At 32.0% G+C, this 20,485-nt stretch overlaps 2 protein-coding genes across 2 annotated transcripts; both read right to left on the bottom strand.

Moving 5' to 3' along the window:
* Positions 1-4,316: 4,316 nt before the first annotated feature.
* LOC127540461 (olfactory receptor 10AG1-like) lies at positions 4,317-5,295 on the bottom strand. The gene has a single exon (XM_051965154.1). It carries the CDS (start codon positions 5,278-5,280, stop codon positions 4,357-4,359), a length of 924 nt encoding a protein of 307 aa, XP_051821114.1. The 5' UTR covers positions 5,281-5,295; the 3' UTR covers positions 4,317-4,356.
* Positions 5,296-17,198: 11,903 nt separating this feature from the next.
* LOC127540724 (olfactory receptor 10AG1-like) lies at positions 17,199-19,916 on the bottom strand. Its single transcript, XM_051965550.1, has 2 exons — positions 19,907-19,916; positions 17,199-18,136 (listed from the first exon to the last, which is right to left on the bottom strand). Exon 2 carries the CDS (start codon positions 18,120-18,122, stop codon positions 17,199-17,201), a length of 924 nt encoding a protein of 307 aa, XP_051821510.1. The 5' UTR covers positions 18,123-18,136; positions 19,907-19,916.
* Between the last annotated feature and the right edge of the window lie 569 nt (positions 19,917-20,485).

Below are 20,485 nucleotides of genomic sequence, written 5' to 3'. Positions count from 1 at the left end.
CCTATGTTAGAATGTAAACAAAATTATTTTTTATTTTAAAGCTTTTTTATTTTCAAAACATATGCACAGATCATTTTTTCAACACTGACCGTTGCATAGCTTTGTGTTTCTTCCCACCATCCCCTCCCTTATATGACAAGCAATTCAATATATATTAAACTGTAATGTTCTTAGTTCGGTTTTCTGGAGTCTCTGGGAACAGCCTTCCTTTCAGTTCGGTAATCACCACAAGAACAGCCAAGTGTTGAAGTCAAAATACTTTATTATCTCCTTCAAAGTCTTACCTCCTTTTCTGAGGCCTAGTTAGCTTTCTTAGAGGTCTTCTGGAGTCTTGGTTTCACTGGAGAAGTGCAGAAGGAGAGCCTGCCTGCACCAAAGTGGTGTGAGATGGAGTAAATGAATGTGGCAGTGAGTCCCTGGTTTGTGCTTTAGCCTCTCTAGCTCTCTCTCTGAGCTTCTCAGTCCCCCAGGAGCCTAACTGAAGATTGAATGAATCTGGTTCCTTGGTTCTGAGAACGTAAGCTCCTGCCTCCAGTTCTATTGTCTTCTCTGACTCTGAAAGCTTCTCTTCTGTGGCTCTCAGTCCCTGCTTATATGCTCCACACTGAGTATAAACCAATCATCATATTTCTAGTAAACCATTATTGGTTGTAAGATTAAATCAATCATACTGAACTTAGAGTACTATTAATCACCATGATAAACTAGACAACCATTGTCTCATTAATTCCACTTAGTACCTTGTTTCAAGTTCAGAGTTCTGGCCTATAATATTAAACATGTTAAAATATATGTTAAATTCAATATGTGTAAACATATTTATACAATTCTCTTGTTGCACAAGAAAAATCAGATCAAAAAGGAAAGGAAATCAGTAAGAAAAAAATGCAAGTGAACAACAACAAACAAAAGTGAGAATGTTATGTTGTGATCCACATTCAGTTCCCACAGTCCTCTCTCTGAGTGTGATGGCTCCCTTAATCACAAGATCATTGGCATTGGCATCAATCTTCTCATTGATAAATAAACTTTATTAAGTCCTTATAATATGTAACTTTTCTGGTTTTGTAACTCCTTATACTTCTCCAAAATCTTTTATTTGAAAATCAAATTTTCCATTCAGCTCTGGTCTTTTCATCATGAATGCTTGAAAATCATTTGTTTCATTGAATAACTATCTTTTATTCAGTTGTGCTGAATGGGTGATTCTTATTGCAATCCTAGTTCCATTGCTCTGCAGAATATCACATTCCAAGCCCTCTGGTCCTTTAATGTGAAAACTGCTAAATCTTATGTTATCCTGACTATGGCTCCACTAAAATTATTTCTTTTTGGATGCTTGCTGTATATTCTCTTTGACCTGGGAGTTGTGGAATTTAGCTATAAATTTCTGCTAGTTATTTTGAAATCTCAGGCCCTTCAATCTTTTAAGGTAGAAGCAAGGTCCTGGGTAATCCTTATTGTAACTCCATAATATATGAATTGTTTTATGCTGGCTATTTGCAATACCTTTTCATTGATTTGGCAATTCTGAAATTTAGGTACAATATTCCTTGAAATTTTGATTTTGGAGTTTCTTTCAGTAGGTGATCAGTGAATTGTTTTAGTGGTTATTTTATCCTCTATTCTAGGACATTAGGACAGTTTTCTTTGATGATTTCCTGAAAAGGAATGTCTAGGATATTTTTTCATGTCGGTCTTTAGGACATCTAATAATCCTTAGATTGTTTCTCCTACATATATTTTGCAGGGCAGTTGTTTTTCCAATGAGATATTTTACTTTTTTGTTTTGTTTTGTTTTGTTCCGTTTTGTTTGATTCTTGATGTCTCATTGTGTCATTCATTTCCATTTCTTCAATTCTCAATTTTAGTGAATTATTTTCTTCAGTTATCTTTTTTTAAATTTCCTTTTGTATTTGGCAAATTTAATTTTTAAATGAGTTGTTTTTGATGGAAATTTTCCATTTCACAAATTCTGTTTTTCAAGGGGTTGTTTGCTTTTTCCATTTTGTTAAATCTATTTTGTAAAGAGTTATATGCTTTTTCTATTTCAATAAATCTATTTTGTAAAGGGTTTTCTTCAAATAATTTGTGTGTTTCATTTTCTAAATACTCTGACAATGTTCTCATTTCCTTTGCCCATTTCTGTGCTACCTAAGATCCTTTTTGAATTCTTCCAAGAGAGCCCTATGTGATGGACCCAACTTATATCACTCTTTGGGACTTCATCTGGAGATGATCTGCTTTTAATGGTCTTCAGGGTTTGAAGTCTGTTCTTTCCTTTCTCCATACAAATAATTTATGGTCAGAGTTCTTTTTGATTTTTTTTGCTCATTAAAAAGAAAACAAACAAACAAAAAAAGTTGATATCTGGTTTTAGGGTAAAAAGAAGATTGTTCAAGCTTCAGCACATTGGCTGTGCTAGGTCTGTGCTGACTAACATTTGGTGCTGGATGGGCCTGGTTAGATCCTCTGTTATTCAGGAATTCAGAAGCTCACTATTTTCCTTTTGTTTTATGATTGGGTTTTATAGTAACATGCTGATCTACTGACTTGCAACTAGGACAGGATAGCCAACACTGTTGTAGATTACTCCTGGAGCACAGACCCTATGCTGTCCTGGGTCTCTGTGCTGTGCCTGTGCTCATCTGCCTCCCTTTGTGCCCAGTTGAAAGATATTTTTTCCAAAGTTTTCCCAAAATATCTTGGGCTGGACATTTGTTACACTCCAAACATTTGTGGGTTCTGTCAATGTAAAACCAATTCAGAGGCTTGATTTGATGTTGATCTGAGGGCCATAAGGGAGAGCTCAGATAAAGATATGTCTCATATTTGCTCCGCCTCCTCCCAACAACTCCTTTTATAGGAAAAAATATGGAAATATTGGGGGGCAGCATCAACAGAGGAATGGCTAAACAAGTTGTGGTATATAATTGTTATGGAATATTATTGTTCTATTAGAAATGATGTGAAATACATTAAGGATTTTCAGACTAGTTATTAAAAACAAATATATTATAAGGCAAGAGAACCAAATGCAAACCTTTCAGCCCCATTGGGCAGTTGGATTATTACAGTAAGAGGAACTTCAATCTGTTTGGTCCTAGACAATTTTTTCAGGAAAATTTTTTGTTAGGTGGTACATCTTGGAGTATGTAATGAGAGGATAGTTGAGAAGCTTATATATGGTAATATAGAAACATATGATAACATAAAAAGGTCAGAAAATTACAAGAAGATGAATTTGACTATCAAAATAAATTGTCTCATCATTTTTACTGTGTCTTATATCTGGGGACATAATGAATTCCTAAGTAGAAAGTTAACTTGTCTTTTGAGCTTCAATTTCCACTTCTATATTTCTCTCAGATCTGGCATTCTCTTTTTCTCAAGCTTCCCTCCAGCTTTACTTTATTGTATCATGTTTTATAATTCAAGATTTTTTGTGCTATATTCTATTTTTAAAAGCAAAGTTTCAACTTAATATTCAATACTTTCATTTGCAGATATTTCAGTCTTGTGTGGAATTAAGAACTGACATGAAATTAACCTGAATGCAGCATTCCAAATCTCATTCTTTTCCTCCTTCCCTCTCTCCCTCTTTCTCTCTGTCTGAATCTCTCTTTCTCTCTCTCCACTCCATCTCTCTGTTCCTCTCTCCTCCACTCTCTTTCTATCTTTCCTTTCTCTCCCTCTTTCTCTCTCTCTTTATTTCTCTTTGTCTCTGTCTATCTGTCTCTCCTTTCTTTAAGAACAACTTTTTTTTTTTTTTTGGACTCCATGGAACATCATGCTCCCAGTACCAGGTAGTCCTTAGGACCAACCCCATTTCCCCAATCCAAATTCACTTTCTTTGAATGTTTTCTTCCTCCTTTACATTTCAAATACATTCAAGGCAAAGACTATCAGTCTTTTTCTTATTTTCATTTTCAACACCAAAACTAATTCTTGTCACATAGCAAGAACTTAAAATGTTAATTGAATTTAACATGCACATGTACATACTTGGTTAAAGTAGTCACTATTTAAATAAGTAAATTATCAGTAAAAGGAATAAATTTGAATGTTTTTAGGACAAAAGGACAAAATATAATGAAGTTGCACTCAAGGTTTCTGTTGAGAGTGATCACCACTTGAGATAAAGGACAATTTTCATAACCAAGTCAAAACCTCATAAAATAAAATGTACATTTGAGCCAGGTGTTGGGTATTTTTAAATATGATCTCCTGTGCTTTCTTTCCAGTATGTTGTAAATGTTTAATGAAAGACCGGAAATTTATGTCTTACCACCAATGGGACAAATAGAGATGAAAACTTTTTTTTTTTTAGATTTGACCATTTGGTTCACAAATCATTCATTTTGGAATGAGTTTTTTCAGTGCAGCAATTACATCCTTATTCCTCAGGCTATATATTATAGGGTTAAACATTGGAGTCACAATAGTATAGAAAAGAGAGAAGACTTTGTCTGATTTGGCTGAATGACTGGATTTTGGTCTCAAATACACAATACTACCAGACCCATAAAATAAACCTACAACCATGAGGTGAGAAGAACAAGTAGAAAAGGCTTTGGATTTCCCTGAGGTTGATGGAAGCTTTAGAATGGTGGTGATGATTTTGACATAGGATATGAGTATCAACAGAAAGGGAATCATGACAAAAAAGAGAGCATCAACATGGACAGAGAGCTCTTTCTGATATGTGTCCCCGCAGGCAACTTCTAGTAATGGTGGAGCATCACAGAAAATATGATTGAGTTTGTTAGAACCACAAAAGTTCAGAGAGAAAATCTGGTATGTAAGTCCTATCAGTACTGGAATACCAGTGATCCAGGAAGCAATTACCAGTTGGACACAAACCTTATGATTCATGATGATAGGATAATAAAGTGGCTTACAGATGGCCACATATCTGTCATAAGCCATCACAGCTAGGAGTAAGCATTCTGCAACTCCTAGAATGTAAAGGAAGCAAGTTTGAAAAGCACAGGACAGGAATGGAATATTTCCCTTCTGAGTCCAAAGGTCTATCAGCATTTTAGGGAGAGTGACTGATGTGTAACAAATTTCTAAGAAGGAAAAATTTCCTAGGAAAAAGTACATAGGGGTTTGAAGAGCAGGATTTATCTTGGTTATGACAATGAGGAGGCCATTTCCTATAAGTATATTCATATAGATGATTAAGAAGATTCCAAATAGAAGTCTTCTAAAATTGGGAAGGTCAGAAAATCCTTGGAGAATGAATTCCACCACAAATGTAACATTGCTTCTTTCCATTTTGTCAATTCCTTGTGAGTATGGAAATATGGAATTCAGAACAAGCAAATAATTTTCTTTCCCTAGGTTTCAGTTTCTACTTTAGAAAAATAAATGTGCCTGTGGGAGGAACAGAAATTTGATTAAATGAGCTCCTGTATCATAGTTAGCTTTTATAGTTTTTGGTGAATCATTCCTTCATTTGGTAGTAATTAATGTTCTGCTGTTCAACATCACTTGTAAGTATTTACATTTTATATTTTCTGTCATAAGGCCAAAAGCAACCAATGAATTTAGGTTAAATATGTATTATGTGTCAGGGAAAGTAATAAATTATATGACTATCTTTCTTGGCTATTTGGATGAAAATATGGCTTTAAAAATATCATCCAGTAAAATATTTGAAACCAACCTAAATCGAATATGTACCACCAGAAACACTATTCCACATTACTTTTATTTTAAAATTCAGTTATATCCTGACATAGGAAGCAATAATTTTCACATAAGATATGAAATAGAAGAAATCTAATATATTAATAATTTCCTCAAATATTACTATTTTATACTCCTTGTTATGTTAATCCTTTTAAGCTTAACTCATGATTTTCTTTTTCTCTGGAATTTTTTTTTCATAATCATCTCATTATCAGAATCTCCCCATTCTCTCAAGGCCTGTCTAAGCTTTACCCTTTCTTCAATATTTCATTTTCTGGTCACCTTGATTAGCAGATATTTCTCCCACACTTGAATTACTAATTTGTAAGAATTATATCCCGAATTGTCTAACTAGCGTGTGTGTGTGTGTGTGTGTGTGTGTGTGTGTGTGTGTACCTTCTGTTACCTTTAAGAATATTTTTGTATATATAGCCAATATCACTTCTATCAATTTATAAGAACTGATACTAAGTGAGAAAAAAACAAAAACAAAACAAGATTATGTAATCATTAATTGTGATGGGCATGGCTGTTCAAAAATGAGGTGTTTCAAAGCAATTCCAGCAGACTTGTGATTGAAAGTAACATCCACATCTAGAGACAGACTACAGAGACTGAATGTGGATCAAATCATAATATTTTCACCATTTTTTAATCCTAATGTGTGTGCATGTTTTTTTTTTTCCTCTCTTGTGTTTTTTTTTCAATTCTTTTTGATTTGATTCTTCTTTGCTTAGCATGACATATAAGTAATTAGTAGAATTACACACATTTAACATGGATCAGGTTGTTTGCTTTTAGAATAGGGAGGAGGAAAGGAGAGGGAGAAAAATATGAAACAAATTTTTGTGAAAGTAAATGTTGAGAATTGTATTTGCATGGGTGTGAGAAAATAAAATGTTATTAAAAACATTTAAATTAAAAATGATTCTAAGTCTTTTGACAACAAGAGTCTTTTCTTCTATATCTCCATATAAGTTGAAAATAACAGCTCATTAAAGAACATATATTTGAAAATATGAATCCACATTATAATATGAATTCAGGGATGCCTTCTACTACTAAATACTTCTTTTCTTGACTAAAGTTTTGAAATACTATATTTAGAAATTTAATTCTCTATGATAACAGATGAATAGCATTAAATTCATTAAGTTTTTTTCATCTCAAATTTAATGTGAACTTTTGGTCGATCTGCTCCCAATGTCATTTTTATTAAACAGATTTATAAAATATTCTTATTAAATATTTTATTAAACATTAAATTACACACAGAAACATTATATGTATGTATGTGTGTATATACATATATAACATACACATATTCACATATATTTGTGCCAGTCATCACACACATACATACACACAGAGAGATACATACACACATTATGTATTGAGGTAAACTTGAGCTAAGATACCTTAGCTTGAGCTAAGATATATAAATCCCATGTAAAAATAATATATCCCATGTAGGAAATAAGTAAATAAATAAAATCATGTTGTAGTTGTACTATGATTTGAAGGGCAGGTATAGAAGACTGAGGTTTTTTAAAGAAGAATAATTAGAACCAAAAAAGTCTTTTAATTTGATAAATAACTATTCTGAAGCCCAAACATGCTATTTCTGTAGCCATCATAGTTTGTTCAAGGTAGTAACCTAGAAGAGCATGAAACACTTTCAATCTATACTCATAAAATACATATTCAAGACTCTCTTCTGGTGCTTTATTATGTACTGCCTTGAACAAGTGATTTAATTTTCCTGTACCTAGGCTTCCTCATCTATATTGGAAATGATTAGATTAGTTAAGTTCTGATATCCCTTTCAGGTCAATGTCTATGACTATCTGACCTGAGATTGTGTCAATATCATTTAAGTTTTTAGTATCACTCTTTTTCAACCTCTAATTATGATTCTTAGAATAGATGAAGCAATATTCAGTTTTATGTTAGAATACAGATATTATTTGATTTTATTTAGAGATGACTGACTCGATCATAGAGCAAGTAAACTGGATTAAATTATTATAATTTTCATGCAATAGCTTTCTCATCTATAAAAGGTAAAACACATTATCACCTCCACCTGCATTTTGATGTGAATAATTGAAATGATATATTCAAACTATTTTAAAATTGTAAAAGCTTACACACTTTAATTAAAGACATCATTGCCATCATAATTATTGGTCATTATAATTTTACATGTCCTACCTGAGTTCTGTCCTACCCGAGTCACATCCTATTTATAATCCTAATTCATAAATGATCTGTGGATAATTATATGGGTGAAAGAATGTTTTTTTTTTTTAAGTATTAAGACATTAACTTATTGTCAATAGGCTAACAGAACTCATCTTTAGGACAATTTGATAACACACAATTCATTTCATTCAAAAATTTGCCTAATTTCTTTTCAGTGGTTTGTATTTTTTATTTTTTTTTATTTCATATAGGTTTAAGAGGAAGATTATTTAATATGGAAAAATCAATTTATTCTTAATTTTTCACATTTAAGCAGTTAAAAGTGTTGTATGAGTATTTTAGGGTTTTTTATGAATTAAAGTAGATACAGGAAATTGGGCATTAATGCAGTCTGTGAAAGTCATCAATTTAATTTAGTTTATTTGTTGAATTCCCAACAACAATTCCATCCTCTATTTTCAGTATACAGATTTCTCATTTTTTTGCTAATGAGTAAATGTGAGAATCAGATATAAAATTATGTTCATCAATTTGCCAAGTGCTCATTGATGCTTTTTAGTCATACAGTCATGTCTGACTTTGTGACCCCCTTTTTTTGTTTGTTTGTTTGTTTTTGGCAGAAAGTGGAGTAATTTGATATTTCCTTCTCCAATTCATTTTGCAGATCAGGAAATGGAGACAAGAAGAATTAAGTAATTGATAACACCAATAAGGTCACATTGAGAATAAATGTTTGAGGTCAAATTTAAACTCAGGAAAATGGCTTGCCATTGTGCCACATAACTTCCCAAATATTCATTTACTATTCTTAGGAAAAATGCACCTTAAGTAAAAATATTTGTTCAATATCTATTGGAAATTACTTGGAGCCAAGTGTTCTCCCTTCCCAATCATATAGAAAGATAGATTAATTTACCAAAGTTAAACAAACATGTAACAATTATTATTTATAGTAAATTCTCATTAATCTATATATTGGGAAAAGCTACTTCATTCTAGCTACATGGCTTTGAAAAAAAAATCACCTCATCGGAAAAGCAAAAACAAAACAAAACAAATATACAAACAACAAAACAATCAAACAAAACAGGTAAACTTATAAATTGAGTCCAGTACTTGGCATATATATTTGGGACACTTTAATAGTGATCTCCCTTAAATGTAAGAACAAACTTCAATTCCTTCTTGAAAATATACAGCAAGTTCCAATTCTTTTCACTGTCACACTTTTCTTCCTCTTCTGTAGAAGAATAGCAAAAAATATTCTTTTTTGCATCTGTTATATATTTTTTCTTTATATTGATGTCACTTATTTTTACTTATTCTGACTCTTTGTTTCCCCTTCCAATACTCACCTAACAACAAAATAAATCTAAGTAAAACAAATCAGGAATTTGCCACTTCAGAAAATACATATCTTGTTCATTACTTCTTATTTCTATGTAAAGAAGAGACATGTATGTTTCCGTGTCAGATAGTGTACTCATTAGTGTTCTGTATTCTTGCAAAAATGAGGTCTCTGGAATAATTGTTTTTCTAACAATTTGATTTAAATTTAGAATTACCAACAAAAGAGTATTATTTTTTATCTCCATGAGATATTTTATGGTCCTCTATTTTTACTTGCCTAAATTTTCAGATTTTACTTTATAATTACAAATGATCATATTGAAGTAGCATCTAAATATATGTTATTAACATACTAGATTAAATCAATTTTAGAAGTAAATAAAACAAGAAAGTCCATTACAGATCTATAATTGTATAACCCATAAAGTCATTATTATTTTTTGTTTCATGATTTGTCAAGTATTTTACATACTCCATCTTACTCAATGAACAAATAAGTCTGAGGTGTGAGCGATTATGATCTCCTTTGTACAGAGGAAGTAAAAAGGTCACAGAGCTTAAGTGACTTGAGAAAGTTCCTAGGACTATCAAAAATCAGAAGGATTGGATCTCGGGTTCTCCTGCATTCCATGCCAACAGTCATGGCCCAATAAGGATCAACATGACTAACAAAATAAGGGATAAAAAAAAAAAAAACGCAAACAAAAGAGGTCTTTTTAGTTATATGAAATAAAAGAAAAAGTCACTGATAAAAAGTGTTGATACAATGACAGTTGAAAAGGAAAATAAGTTCAATATTTGCCTGAAAAACTTTGATATTCAAAACACACTTGAAATTGTCATAGATAGCTAATAGTAAGATCAATTATTCTTGTATAAATAAGAAATCAAATAACATAGCCAGATTGCATATATAAAACAAGTATTGTAAATTGACATTAAACATTTCAATAAGATGTTTCTCATCAGAGAAAAGAAATTTGTGGATTTCAGAAATCACAAAATAGCTAATATGATAAAAGGAAAATATAATCAATTTTTGATCTTGGAGGATATACAAACAACTACAATAATGTTACTGGAGTTGTTAAGTCGTATACACACATACACACACATATATTCTGAGAAACTCCTTGGAATTATGCAGGCATATAATCTATTAACAATCTTCAACTAAGCTATCTTATTAATATGGCTTAGAGGAACTCAGAAACAGATCACACAAAGACAAAATAGTAATATTATTTTTTGTTTTGTGAAGGGAAAAAAATAAATGGAGTAGATTTCAGTCTAGCAATGACTGAACATGTTTTGCTATATTGATGTAATCGGATGATGTTTAATAAGAGAAATGAATATGAAGATTTAAAGAATTAGGGAAAAGCAAGTTTTAAATGACTTTAGGGAAAAGAAATACAATCAATATAATACTAGCCATAATAATGTGAATGAAAGGAAAATTAACTTGGAGGTGAGTTCAAATTAATTTCATAAACAAATTTGCTTATTGAAAAGAATCTGAAACATATTTCCTCCCTCTTAGCATTTTAGGTCAGGGGAATTATGATTGTGGACAATTTAAAATGGTATTTATTGATCATATATAACATTTTATATTGTTAATATTTGAATTGAAAATTTAAAAACAAAGAATGTTATATGTTATATTTATATGTGGAAAGATAAAATATCATTTAATATTTATTAAATTAAATCAATAATTAAATTAAAATGCATTATTAAATATGATTCAATAAAGATTAAGATTTTTCCCTTAACTTGAATGAATTCCTGACTCCAGCTGATTTTAGATACATGGTCATCACAAAATGCAGTCAATATAATACTAGCCATAATAATGTGAATGAAAGGAAAATTAACTTGGAGGTGAGTTCAAATTAATTTCATCAACAAATTTGCTCATTGAAAAGAATTTGAAACATATTTCTTCCCTCTTAGCATTTTAGGTCAGGAGAATTATGATTGTGGACAATTTAAAATATTATTTATTGATCATATATAACATTGTATATTAATGTTTGAATTACAAATTTAAAAACAAAGAATGTTATATAGTGTATTTATATGTGGAAAGATAAAATATCATTTTTATGAAATATACATTAAAATAAAATGCATTATTAAATATGATTTTTGACGATTTCTTCTCTTTTCTTTGTTACAAGGGATACAGGAATATACTAGGCTATAACTTTAGGGTAGTCAAAAAAAAAAAACAGGGGGCATTTATAAATAAAAAAGAAGTAAATAATTAAAAAGCATTCTGTTTTTATTTATATTGCCATAGAGTACATGGTAATATTTTGCTTTTGATTTTTGAGGGGTTTCTTGGTACATAGATAAATCAGAGCTCATTTTAAGGGGAGGATGAGATATTCCATTTTTGGCATTTCCCCCTAAAATTTATTGTGTATTTTAAAACTTCTAGTAAACTTCTAGATAAGCAGGTCTACAAAATTCTTCATAATCAAAGAATTTAGAAATGAGCAGGCAAAAGTGTTCACACTTACCTTTTTTAAGATGAGATTAAACCATATTCAGGCATTTCCTTTAATTCATATATGGAAAAATATGAGAAATTAATGAATAGCAAAAATAAGGTGCTTTAATATTTAGGGAGCTCTCTCTCTCTCTCTCTCTCTATATATATATATGTATATACATATACATATATATATTTACATATATATATTTATATATTTATAATCATATCTTTTCCTCCTTCCAGCTCTATAATATCGGTATTTCAAATATTTTTATTTGACATATTAGGAGACTGCCTCAAACTATCTGAATAAGTTGGCTAAGAGGTTTGAATTCAGGGATCCCATGATTTGTTGAGGAAGTTATTCTTTTGCTCCATTAAGCATTATTATCTACTATCATATTCTATCTAACTTAAAGGGGAACCAGATTCTTTCTAAAAATGATCATTTAGAACAAATCACCACACTGTTTAAGTAGAAATGATACTTGCCCTTCTATGGTTCTCTAGGGATAGTTGCCCATGATGCTTACCACATTTTAATGAGAGTGTTCCTTTGGCTCATAGTTCACTCTTCTAAATATCACTTAATAAGACAGTGTTTATATATTGGAAAATCTGTAGATTTGAATCATGGGGACATATGGCTTTCTTAATTCCTAACCATAGAATAATTGAAATGTCAGTATTATTCTCTTAATTTGTTTCCCCATTGTTTGAATGAAAATGTCTTAACTTCTTTGAATTATAGTTTTATCATGAAAAATAGACAAAAAGGAGGATGCTTTAACCACATTTCCTATTACAAAATTAATAGCAATCAATGCTTCTATTCAATTATTTAAAAAACACTTAGCTCCTCATGTCTTGGAACAAACATTATTTTCCTTAAACTCAGCCTATAAAACAAAGTTTTTTGTTTGTTTGTTTGTTTGTTTTTGGTCTTTTCCTATCTAGCACTCACTGTTCAGTACTTGGGAAGGTTTATCAGTAATCTCATGGTGCATTGAGGTATAGACTATATAAGGAACACTAGATTATCCAAACAGGGTTTGAATCTCTGTTCTTTGATTTTTATTGAATAACGTTAGCAAGCTATTAGTCTCATTTAGTTTGATTCTATCTGAATGCAGCAGATTGATGTAGATTTGCTTATAGAGGTCTCCCTTAAATAGAGGAGTTGAATGAGCACAGAATTACAAACTAAAATAATTGTGATTAGATGGAAAAACGGTAGGCCGGATCACCTGACCTAAAACTGTATACTATGCTTCTACTCTATTCAATTCTTCTATTTGTATAATATATTCCAGTATCTCTTCTTAAGAACTTCTGGATATTGTCATGATGAATACACACATATTAATATGCATATACATGTATGTATATATGTATTGCATACATATGCATGTGTGTATTATATATATATATTTATATTTATATTTATTATTTGCTAGGTCCATTAAAATATTCTTCAGCATGAATGTAAACATTGACATACAGATATAATTGTATAATGTTAAAATGGTAAAGTGGATAAAGCAGGGCAGTACTCAGGAAGGGTGAATTGTGAAAATAAAATAATGCCAACACACACACACACAGAGAGAGAGAGAGAGAGAGAGAGAGAGAGAGAGAGAGAGAGAGAGAGAACCACCAAAAAAAGAATTAGAAGATAATTGTTATATTAAGAAAATGTTTATAAACCTTAGGGTTAATCACACAAAAATTTAATATTATAAACCATTCCTCAAATAAAAGTGGTCCACGGAAATGAAAAAAAAAAAACTAATAGGAAGAAAAGAAAATGATAAGAAAGTTTATGAAAATATATTTGAATTTATTAACAGAACCCACCTAAGTAAGCAATTGGAATATCCTGAGCCCCAGTGCAGTGGAAGAGGCAAATGTCAACATGAGGATACTCCATACATACCACAGCCTCAGCATATCTAGAGGAATGGACAGACTCTAGCTCAAAAAACCATCATGTGGTTCAACACAGTCCTGAGCACTGAGCAACCTGCACATGTTAGAAGAGGACTAAGCATGGCCCCAGGAAAAGGTAGACACACTCCACCAGCCTCACCACATGCCAGACTCACTACAAGGACCCCTGGTTAGCACTGAGTAAGTTGTCAGATCCCAATGGATTTCATGATGACCAGCTACTACCCCACCTCATTTCCTAACATAAGAGGTTCCTGGTCTTCAGGGCAACATCAGTGCAGCATCATGTAAAAATAAAAAGGTGTTACAAAGTTTTGCAAGGGTCAGTGTTGAAAAAAAATTATCCTTACATATGTTTTGAAAATTAAAAATAAATAAAGAAATAAAGAAATAAAGAACACTTCAAAAAGGACACTTTTTATTATGGTGACAGGGGAGGTCCAGACAGAAATTCAAAAGAGTACAACAATGTAAAAACACCTATTGGCAAAACCTCAAACAAAACTGGAATTTAAAAAAAGTCAACAGGCTTGGGAAAAGATAACAAGTGCTTAAAATATACTTGGCCAAATAGAAAAGGATATGCAAAAATCCACTGAGTAAAACAATTCTTTAAAGATTTCAATTGACCAAATGGAAAAGGATGTGTAAAACTGGAGAGAAAAAAGTCCATAAAAGTTCTAATTGGATAGGTAAAAGCAAATGTCTTTTGGGGACAATCAGAAACAATAAAATTCCAAATTTAAAATAATAAAGAAGTGTAAGAAAATGTATAATACTTAATAGAAAAAATGACTTGCACCATAAATCCAGGAGACACAATCTTGGAATCTTTGGACTACATAGAAGACATAATCAAAGAGAGAATCTGAAAAGCAATTTTCAAAAAATTATCCAACAAAATAAAAAAAAAATAAAGTAAAAACTATCCTAATGTGTTGGAACCAGAGAGAAAAAGAGCATTGAAAGAATTCCCAAATCACCTCAGGAAAGAGAACCCCAAATAAAAGTCTAAGAAACATTTTAGTCAAAATTAATAACTATGAAATTAAAGGAAAACTACTTTAAGGGGCCAGACAAAAAACACAAATATTGCCGAGTCACACCCAAGGTATAAAGGACTTTGCAGTTACAGTATTCAATGATTGGAGGTCATGGAACATGATAGTCCATAAGGCAAAAAAAGCTAAGACTAAAACCTCCTGGTAAAAATAAGTATAGGACTTCGTGTGCAAAAAAAGAAGGATCTTCCAATAAAATAGAATGGTTTCAAGCTTTCATAAGAAGAAGACTAGAATTAAACAAACATTTTATCCCTGATATAAATATGTAAGAGAAGTCTAAAAAGGGGGGGGGAAGAAAATATAAAGAATTTGTGTAACTGTTTACCTTACTAAATGGGAAGATGAGACTTGTAATCTTTAAAAAAAAATGATACCACTACTAGTATATCTAGAAGAAATATGCATAGACAGAGGGTATGGGTAAAAGCTGAATTAGAGGAAATGACATAAAATGTAAATAAGAGATAACAAAAAGGAATACTCTAAATGTGGAAAGAAGGAAGAGGTAGAATTGGGTAAATTATTTCATATGAAGAGACATGAAAAAAATTGTTACGTTGGAGGGAAAGATGAGAAGGCAGGCAATGGGTATCATTTGAATATTATTCTCATAAGTATTGTCTGTCTCTGTCTCTGTCTCTCGTCTTCCCTCCCTATCTATCTTTATGTCTGCTTCCTTCTCTCTGTCTTTGTCACTGCCTCTCTCTGTTTCTGTTTCACCCTCTTTGTCTCTGTTTCTCTTTGCATGTGTCAATTTCTAATTCTGTCCTCTCTCTCTCTCTCTCTCTCTCCTCTCTCTCTCTCTCTCTCTCTCTCTCTCTCTCTCTCTGTTTCTCTCTCTGTGTCTCTAACTACCTTTCTTTCTTTGTGTCTCCCTGTCTCTCTTTCTCTATAAATGCCCCTCTATATCTGTCTCTATCTCTGTCTGCTCCTTGTCTCTGTCTCTGTTACACTGACTCTCTCTCTTCCTCTTCCTCTCTGTCTCCCTCTCTCCTATCTCTCCTATCTTTCTATCTTCGTTTCTGTCTCCCATTCTCTCTTTGTTTCTGTCTTTCTCTCTCTCCCCTCTCTCTGTTTGTCTTTCTTTCTGTCTTTGTTTCTCTGTCTTTCTCTTTCTCCCTGTGTCTCTGGCTCAGACACCCTCTCTCTGACTTTGTCTTTCTTACTGTCTCTGTCTCTCTGCCTACCTTAGTCTGTTTCTGTCTTTTTCTCTTTATCTCTGTCTATGTTTGTGTGTGTCTCTCTCTCTGTGTCTCTGACTCTGTCCTCCTTTCTCTGTCTTTTGGTGTCTGTCCCCCTCTGTGTCTCTCCCCATTTCTTCCCTCCCACCCCTCTGACAATTCTGATATTATCTCTCTATCTTCCTCTCTCTCTCCCTAATTGTTGGCCTGCCTTTCTTTCTCTGTCTCTCTACACGTCTTTTTCTCTGTGTCTTTCTTACTCTTTCTCTCTGCCACTGCCTCTCTGTCTCACTTTATGTCTCCATTTCCAAACATCACTCTCTCTGTGTATCTCCCTCTTGTCTCTGTCTCTGTTTCATTTTCTCTCTCTTTTCCTGTCTGTGTCCTTCCCTTTGTCTCTCTTTATCTCTGTTTTACTCTGTCTCTCTGTCTCCCTTTCTGTCCCACTTTCTTTCTGTCTCTGTCTTTGCCTCTGTTTCTTTGTCTGTCTCTCTGAGTGTGTCTCTTTGTGTCTATTTCTCTTTCTTTATCTCTGTCTCTTTCTCTAGGTCTCTGTGTGTTTCTCTTATTGTTTTTCTGTTTCTCTGACTGTCTCTGTCTCTCCTCTTTGTCTCTCTCTCTGTGTGTCTCTGTCTGTCTCTGTCTTTCTTTTTCTGTTTCTTACTCTCTCTTTCCCTGTACTTTCCTTAGGAGTAGTTTTGCTTTGTTTTCACTCCATGGAACATTATTCTCCCAGCACTAGGTTGGTTTATGTTTATTTCCCTCATTAGATTTTAAACCACTTGAGGGAAGGGGCTCTATTTCTTCTTATTTGCGTCCCCAGAACTTACCATACTTCTTGGCACTCATTAAGCATTTAAAAATATAAAATGAATTAAAAATGCATACACATATATTTACTTAAAATAGACAATATTTAAAGAAGAAAATTGAGATGAAAAGGAGTAAGTTTGAATGGTTTAAGGACAATGGGACTAAATATAATAAGTTTTCAATTATGTACCTATTGATGGTGGTTAATGTATGAGATAAAAGACAGCTTTATCAACCCAATGAAGTTCTGTTAAAATATACTAGACATTGTTGGAAGGTGGTGGGTGTCTTTAAATATCATCATCTCTACTTTGCCTTCAGCATGTTGTAGATGCTTGATGAAAGAACATAAATCTATTTATTATGACCATTGTGACAAATGGAGACAAAAAGTATATATTTTTCATTTGACCATTTGATTAATGAATCACATCATTTTGGAAGAAGTTTTCTCAGTGCAGCAATTACATCCTTATTCCTTAGGCTATATATCATGGGATTTAACAGTGGAGTCACAGTAGTATAGAAAAGAGAGAAGATTTTGTCAGATTTGGGTGAATGACTGGATTTGGGACGCAAATACACAATACCGCCAGATCCAAAGAATAAACATACAACTATGAGGTGAGAAGAACAAGTAGAAAAGGCTTTGGATTTCCCTGAAGTTGATGGTAGCTTCAGGATGGTGGTGATGATTTTGACATAGGATATGAGTATAAACAAAAAAGGAACCATGACAAAAAAGACAGTATTAAGAAAGATCAAAAGTTCTTTCTGAGATGTGTCCCCACAAGCAATCTCCAGTAATGGTGGAGTATCACAGAAAATATGATTGATTATGTTAGAACCACAAAAGTTCAGAGAGAAAATCTGATATGTGAGTCCTATTTGAGCGGGCATTGCTGTGATCCAGGAGGCAAGCACCAACTGGACACATGTCTTATGATTCATGATGAGAGGATAGTAAAGGGGCTTGCAAATGGCTACATATCTGTCATAAGCCATCACAGCCAGGAGTAAGCATTCTGTACTTCCTGAAATATAAAGGAAGCAAATTTGCATAGCACAGGACAGGAATGGGATATTGCCCTTCTGAGTCCAAATATCTCTTAGCATTCTAGGGAGAGTGACTGAGGTGTAACCGATTTCCAAGAAGGAAAAGTTTCCAAGGAAAAAGTACATGGGGGTTTGAAGAGCAGGATTCATCTTAGTCAGGGTAATGAGCAGGCCATTTCCTCCAAGTATACTCATATAGATGACTAAGAAAATTCCAAATAAGAGATTTCGAAGGTTAGGAAGATCAGAAAATCCCAGGAGAATGAATTCCACCACAAACGTAACATTGTTTTTTTCCATTTTGTCAATTTCTTCTGGCTATGGAAATATTGAATTCAGAACCAGTAAATAATTTTGTTTCTCTAGGCCTTTGTTTCCAGATTAGGAAAATAAAAGTTGGGGAGGGACAGTGATTGTTGATTATATGATCCCCTATGTCTATTTTAGGTTCACTTTTTTTTTTTTTTTTTGGCTGAATCCTCCTGTCAGCATCTAGTATTTCATATTCTATTCTCCAAGGTCACTTCTAAATGTTAACCTTCTATAGTATTTGTCCTATTGCCAAAATTAACACTGAATTTGGGTTAGATTAAATATTTATTTTGAATTAGATAATGTTTTTACTTCTATGACTATCTGTCCTAGATATTTCGATGAAACTATGAATCTAAGCAATATCATGCAAAATAACTATTAATATTTTTATTTTCCAAGCCACTTTTCTCTGGGTACCAAAAGGTATAACTTTTAAATAATATATAACATAGAAGAAATGTAATAGATTAATTTCCATATTTAATACAGATCGTAATTTTCATGTTGTGTTAGCCATTTTAATTCATGATTAATTCATGATTTTCTTCCTCTCTGGAATTTTTGTTTTCCTAATTATCTCTCATTATCAGCATGGCCCCATACACTGAAGATTTATCTCAGAATCACTATTTTGTCTGTGTGGCATTCCCTGATCACCTTAGCTAGCAGAAATTTTTCCCTTCCTTGACTAACAAGATAATGAGAATTATACCTTGAATTTGTTAACTAACGTATATGTTCCTTCTGCTACATTAAGAAATCTTTTCATATTTGTATGTCATATAGGTTCCGTGATTCTACATCTTTACATGAATTGGTGCTATGTGAAATTTGCAGAACCAAGAGAACCCTATACACAGTAGTAAAAAGATTATGTGGTGATTAATTGTGATGGACTTGGCTCTTTTCAATAATGAGTGATTAAAGGCAATTACAATATTCTTGTGATGGAAATTGCCATGTACATCCAGAGACATTTCTAAAGAGACTGAATATGGATAAAAGCTTAATATTTTCACATTTTGTTATTGTTGTTTGCATCCTTTTTCTTTTTTTTTCTTGATCTGACTTTTCCCCTCAACATTATGAATAAATATATTAATATATTTACAAATATTTCATGCATTTAATCTATATCAGGTTGTTTTCTATATTGAGGAAGGGAAGGAGGGAAGATAGGGAGAAAAATCTAGAACCCATGATTTTAGGAAGATGATAGTGGAGAACAATCTTTGCATGTATTTGGAAAAGTAAGATAAAATTTTAAAGAAATAAGGAAAAAACTTCATCTTTTTATAAAGAATCTGAGGTTTTTTGACAACTATCTTGTCTATTATATCTTCATATATCTTGAACATAACAACTTATTAATGAGCATTTATTTGAGGACAAGGATCACCATTATATGAATTCAGTAAAACATCTTACTCCCAAATATTTCTTTTATTGACTAATGTTTAAAATATCCTTGATTTGGACAACTGTGATAACAGACAAATAGCATTAAATTCATTATACTTCTCATTTCATATTTTAGTGTGAACTTTTTGTCTATTCATCCTTGATGCAATATCTATTAAACATTAAATTAAACATAGAAACACCTTAAAATGTATATCAATGCACACACACACACATATATATATATATATACATATACACACATAAACTTACATTTCTATATGTCTGTGTATATATACACACACACACAAATATGTATATACTGATAGATACAAACATTACTATATGGAGCTATATTAAGTTTTAACCTTCACTCAGACAGGAGCCTGGTAAATCTATTCAATGTTTGAATTAAGTGAAATCATATAGTAATAGTGGGAGTTGATGGAATGGCCAAGTACAGCTGATTTATATTTGTTACAACAAAACACTAAGAATATATATCTATATCTATATCTATCTATCTATCTATCTATATATATATATCTTTTTCTTAATGCAATAAAAGTAGACTCTATTAAGTTATTATAATTTTTATTAACTAGATTTTAACATACAAAATGGAAAAATTTCCATTTCCACCTGCCTTCTGTTAGGAATATTAGCTTAAATGATGCATCCAGAACATTTTAAACATTATAAAACTTGGCACACTTCAATTCAAGGCATCATTTCATCACCATTATTTCATCATAATTTTACATGGAATTCTAGCCTAACCTAATAATAATCTTATTGATAATCATAATTCATTAATATTCTGTGGATGATTGGATCAGAGCAAAAATTTCTTTTTAAAGTGTTACATTGCCAACTAATTGGCTATAGACTCACCGAACATATCTTTTGAGAAAATTTGATAGCACACAACTCATCCAAAACAAAAA

The sequence above is a fragment of the Antechinus flavipes genome, chromosome 6, assembly GCF_016432865.1.
Source record: "Antechinus flavipes isolate AdamAnt ecotype Samford, QLD, Australia chromosome 6, AdamAnt_v2, whole genome shotgun sequence".
In the NCBI taxonomy this organism is placed as follows: domain Eukaryota; kingdom Metazoa; phylum Chordata; class Mammalia; order Dasyuromorphia; family Dasyuridae; genus Antechinus; species Antechinus flavipes.
This window is presented reverse-complemented; position numbering and strand designations above follow the sequence as displayed.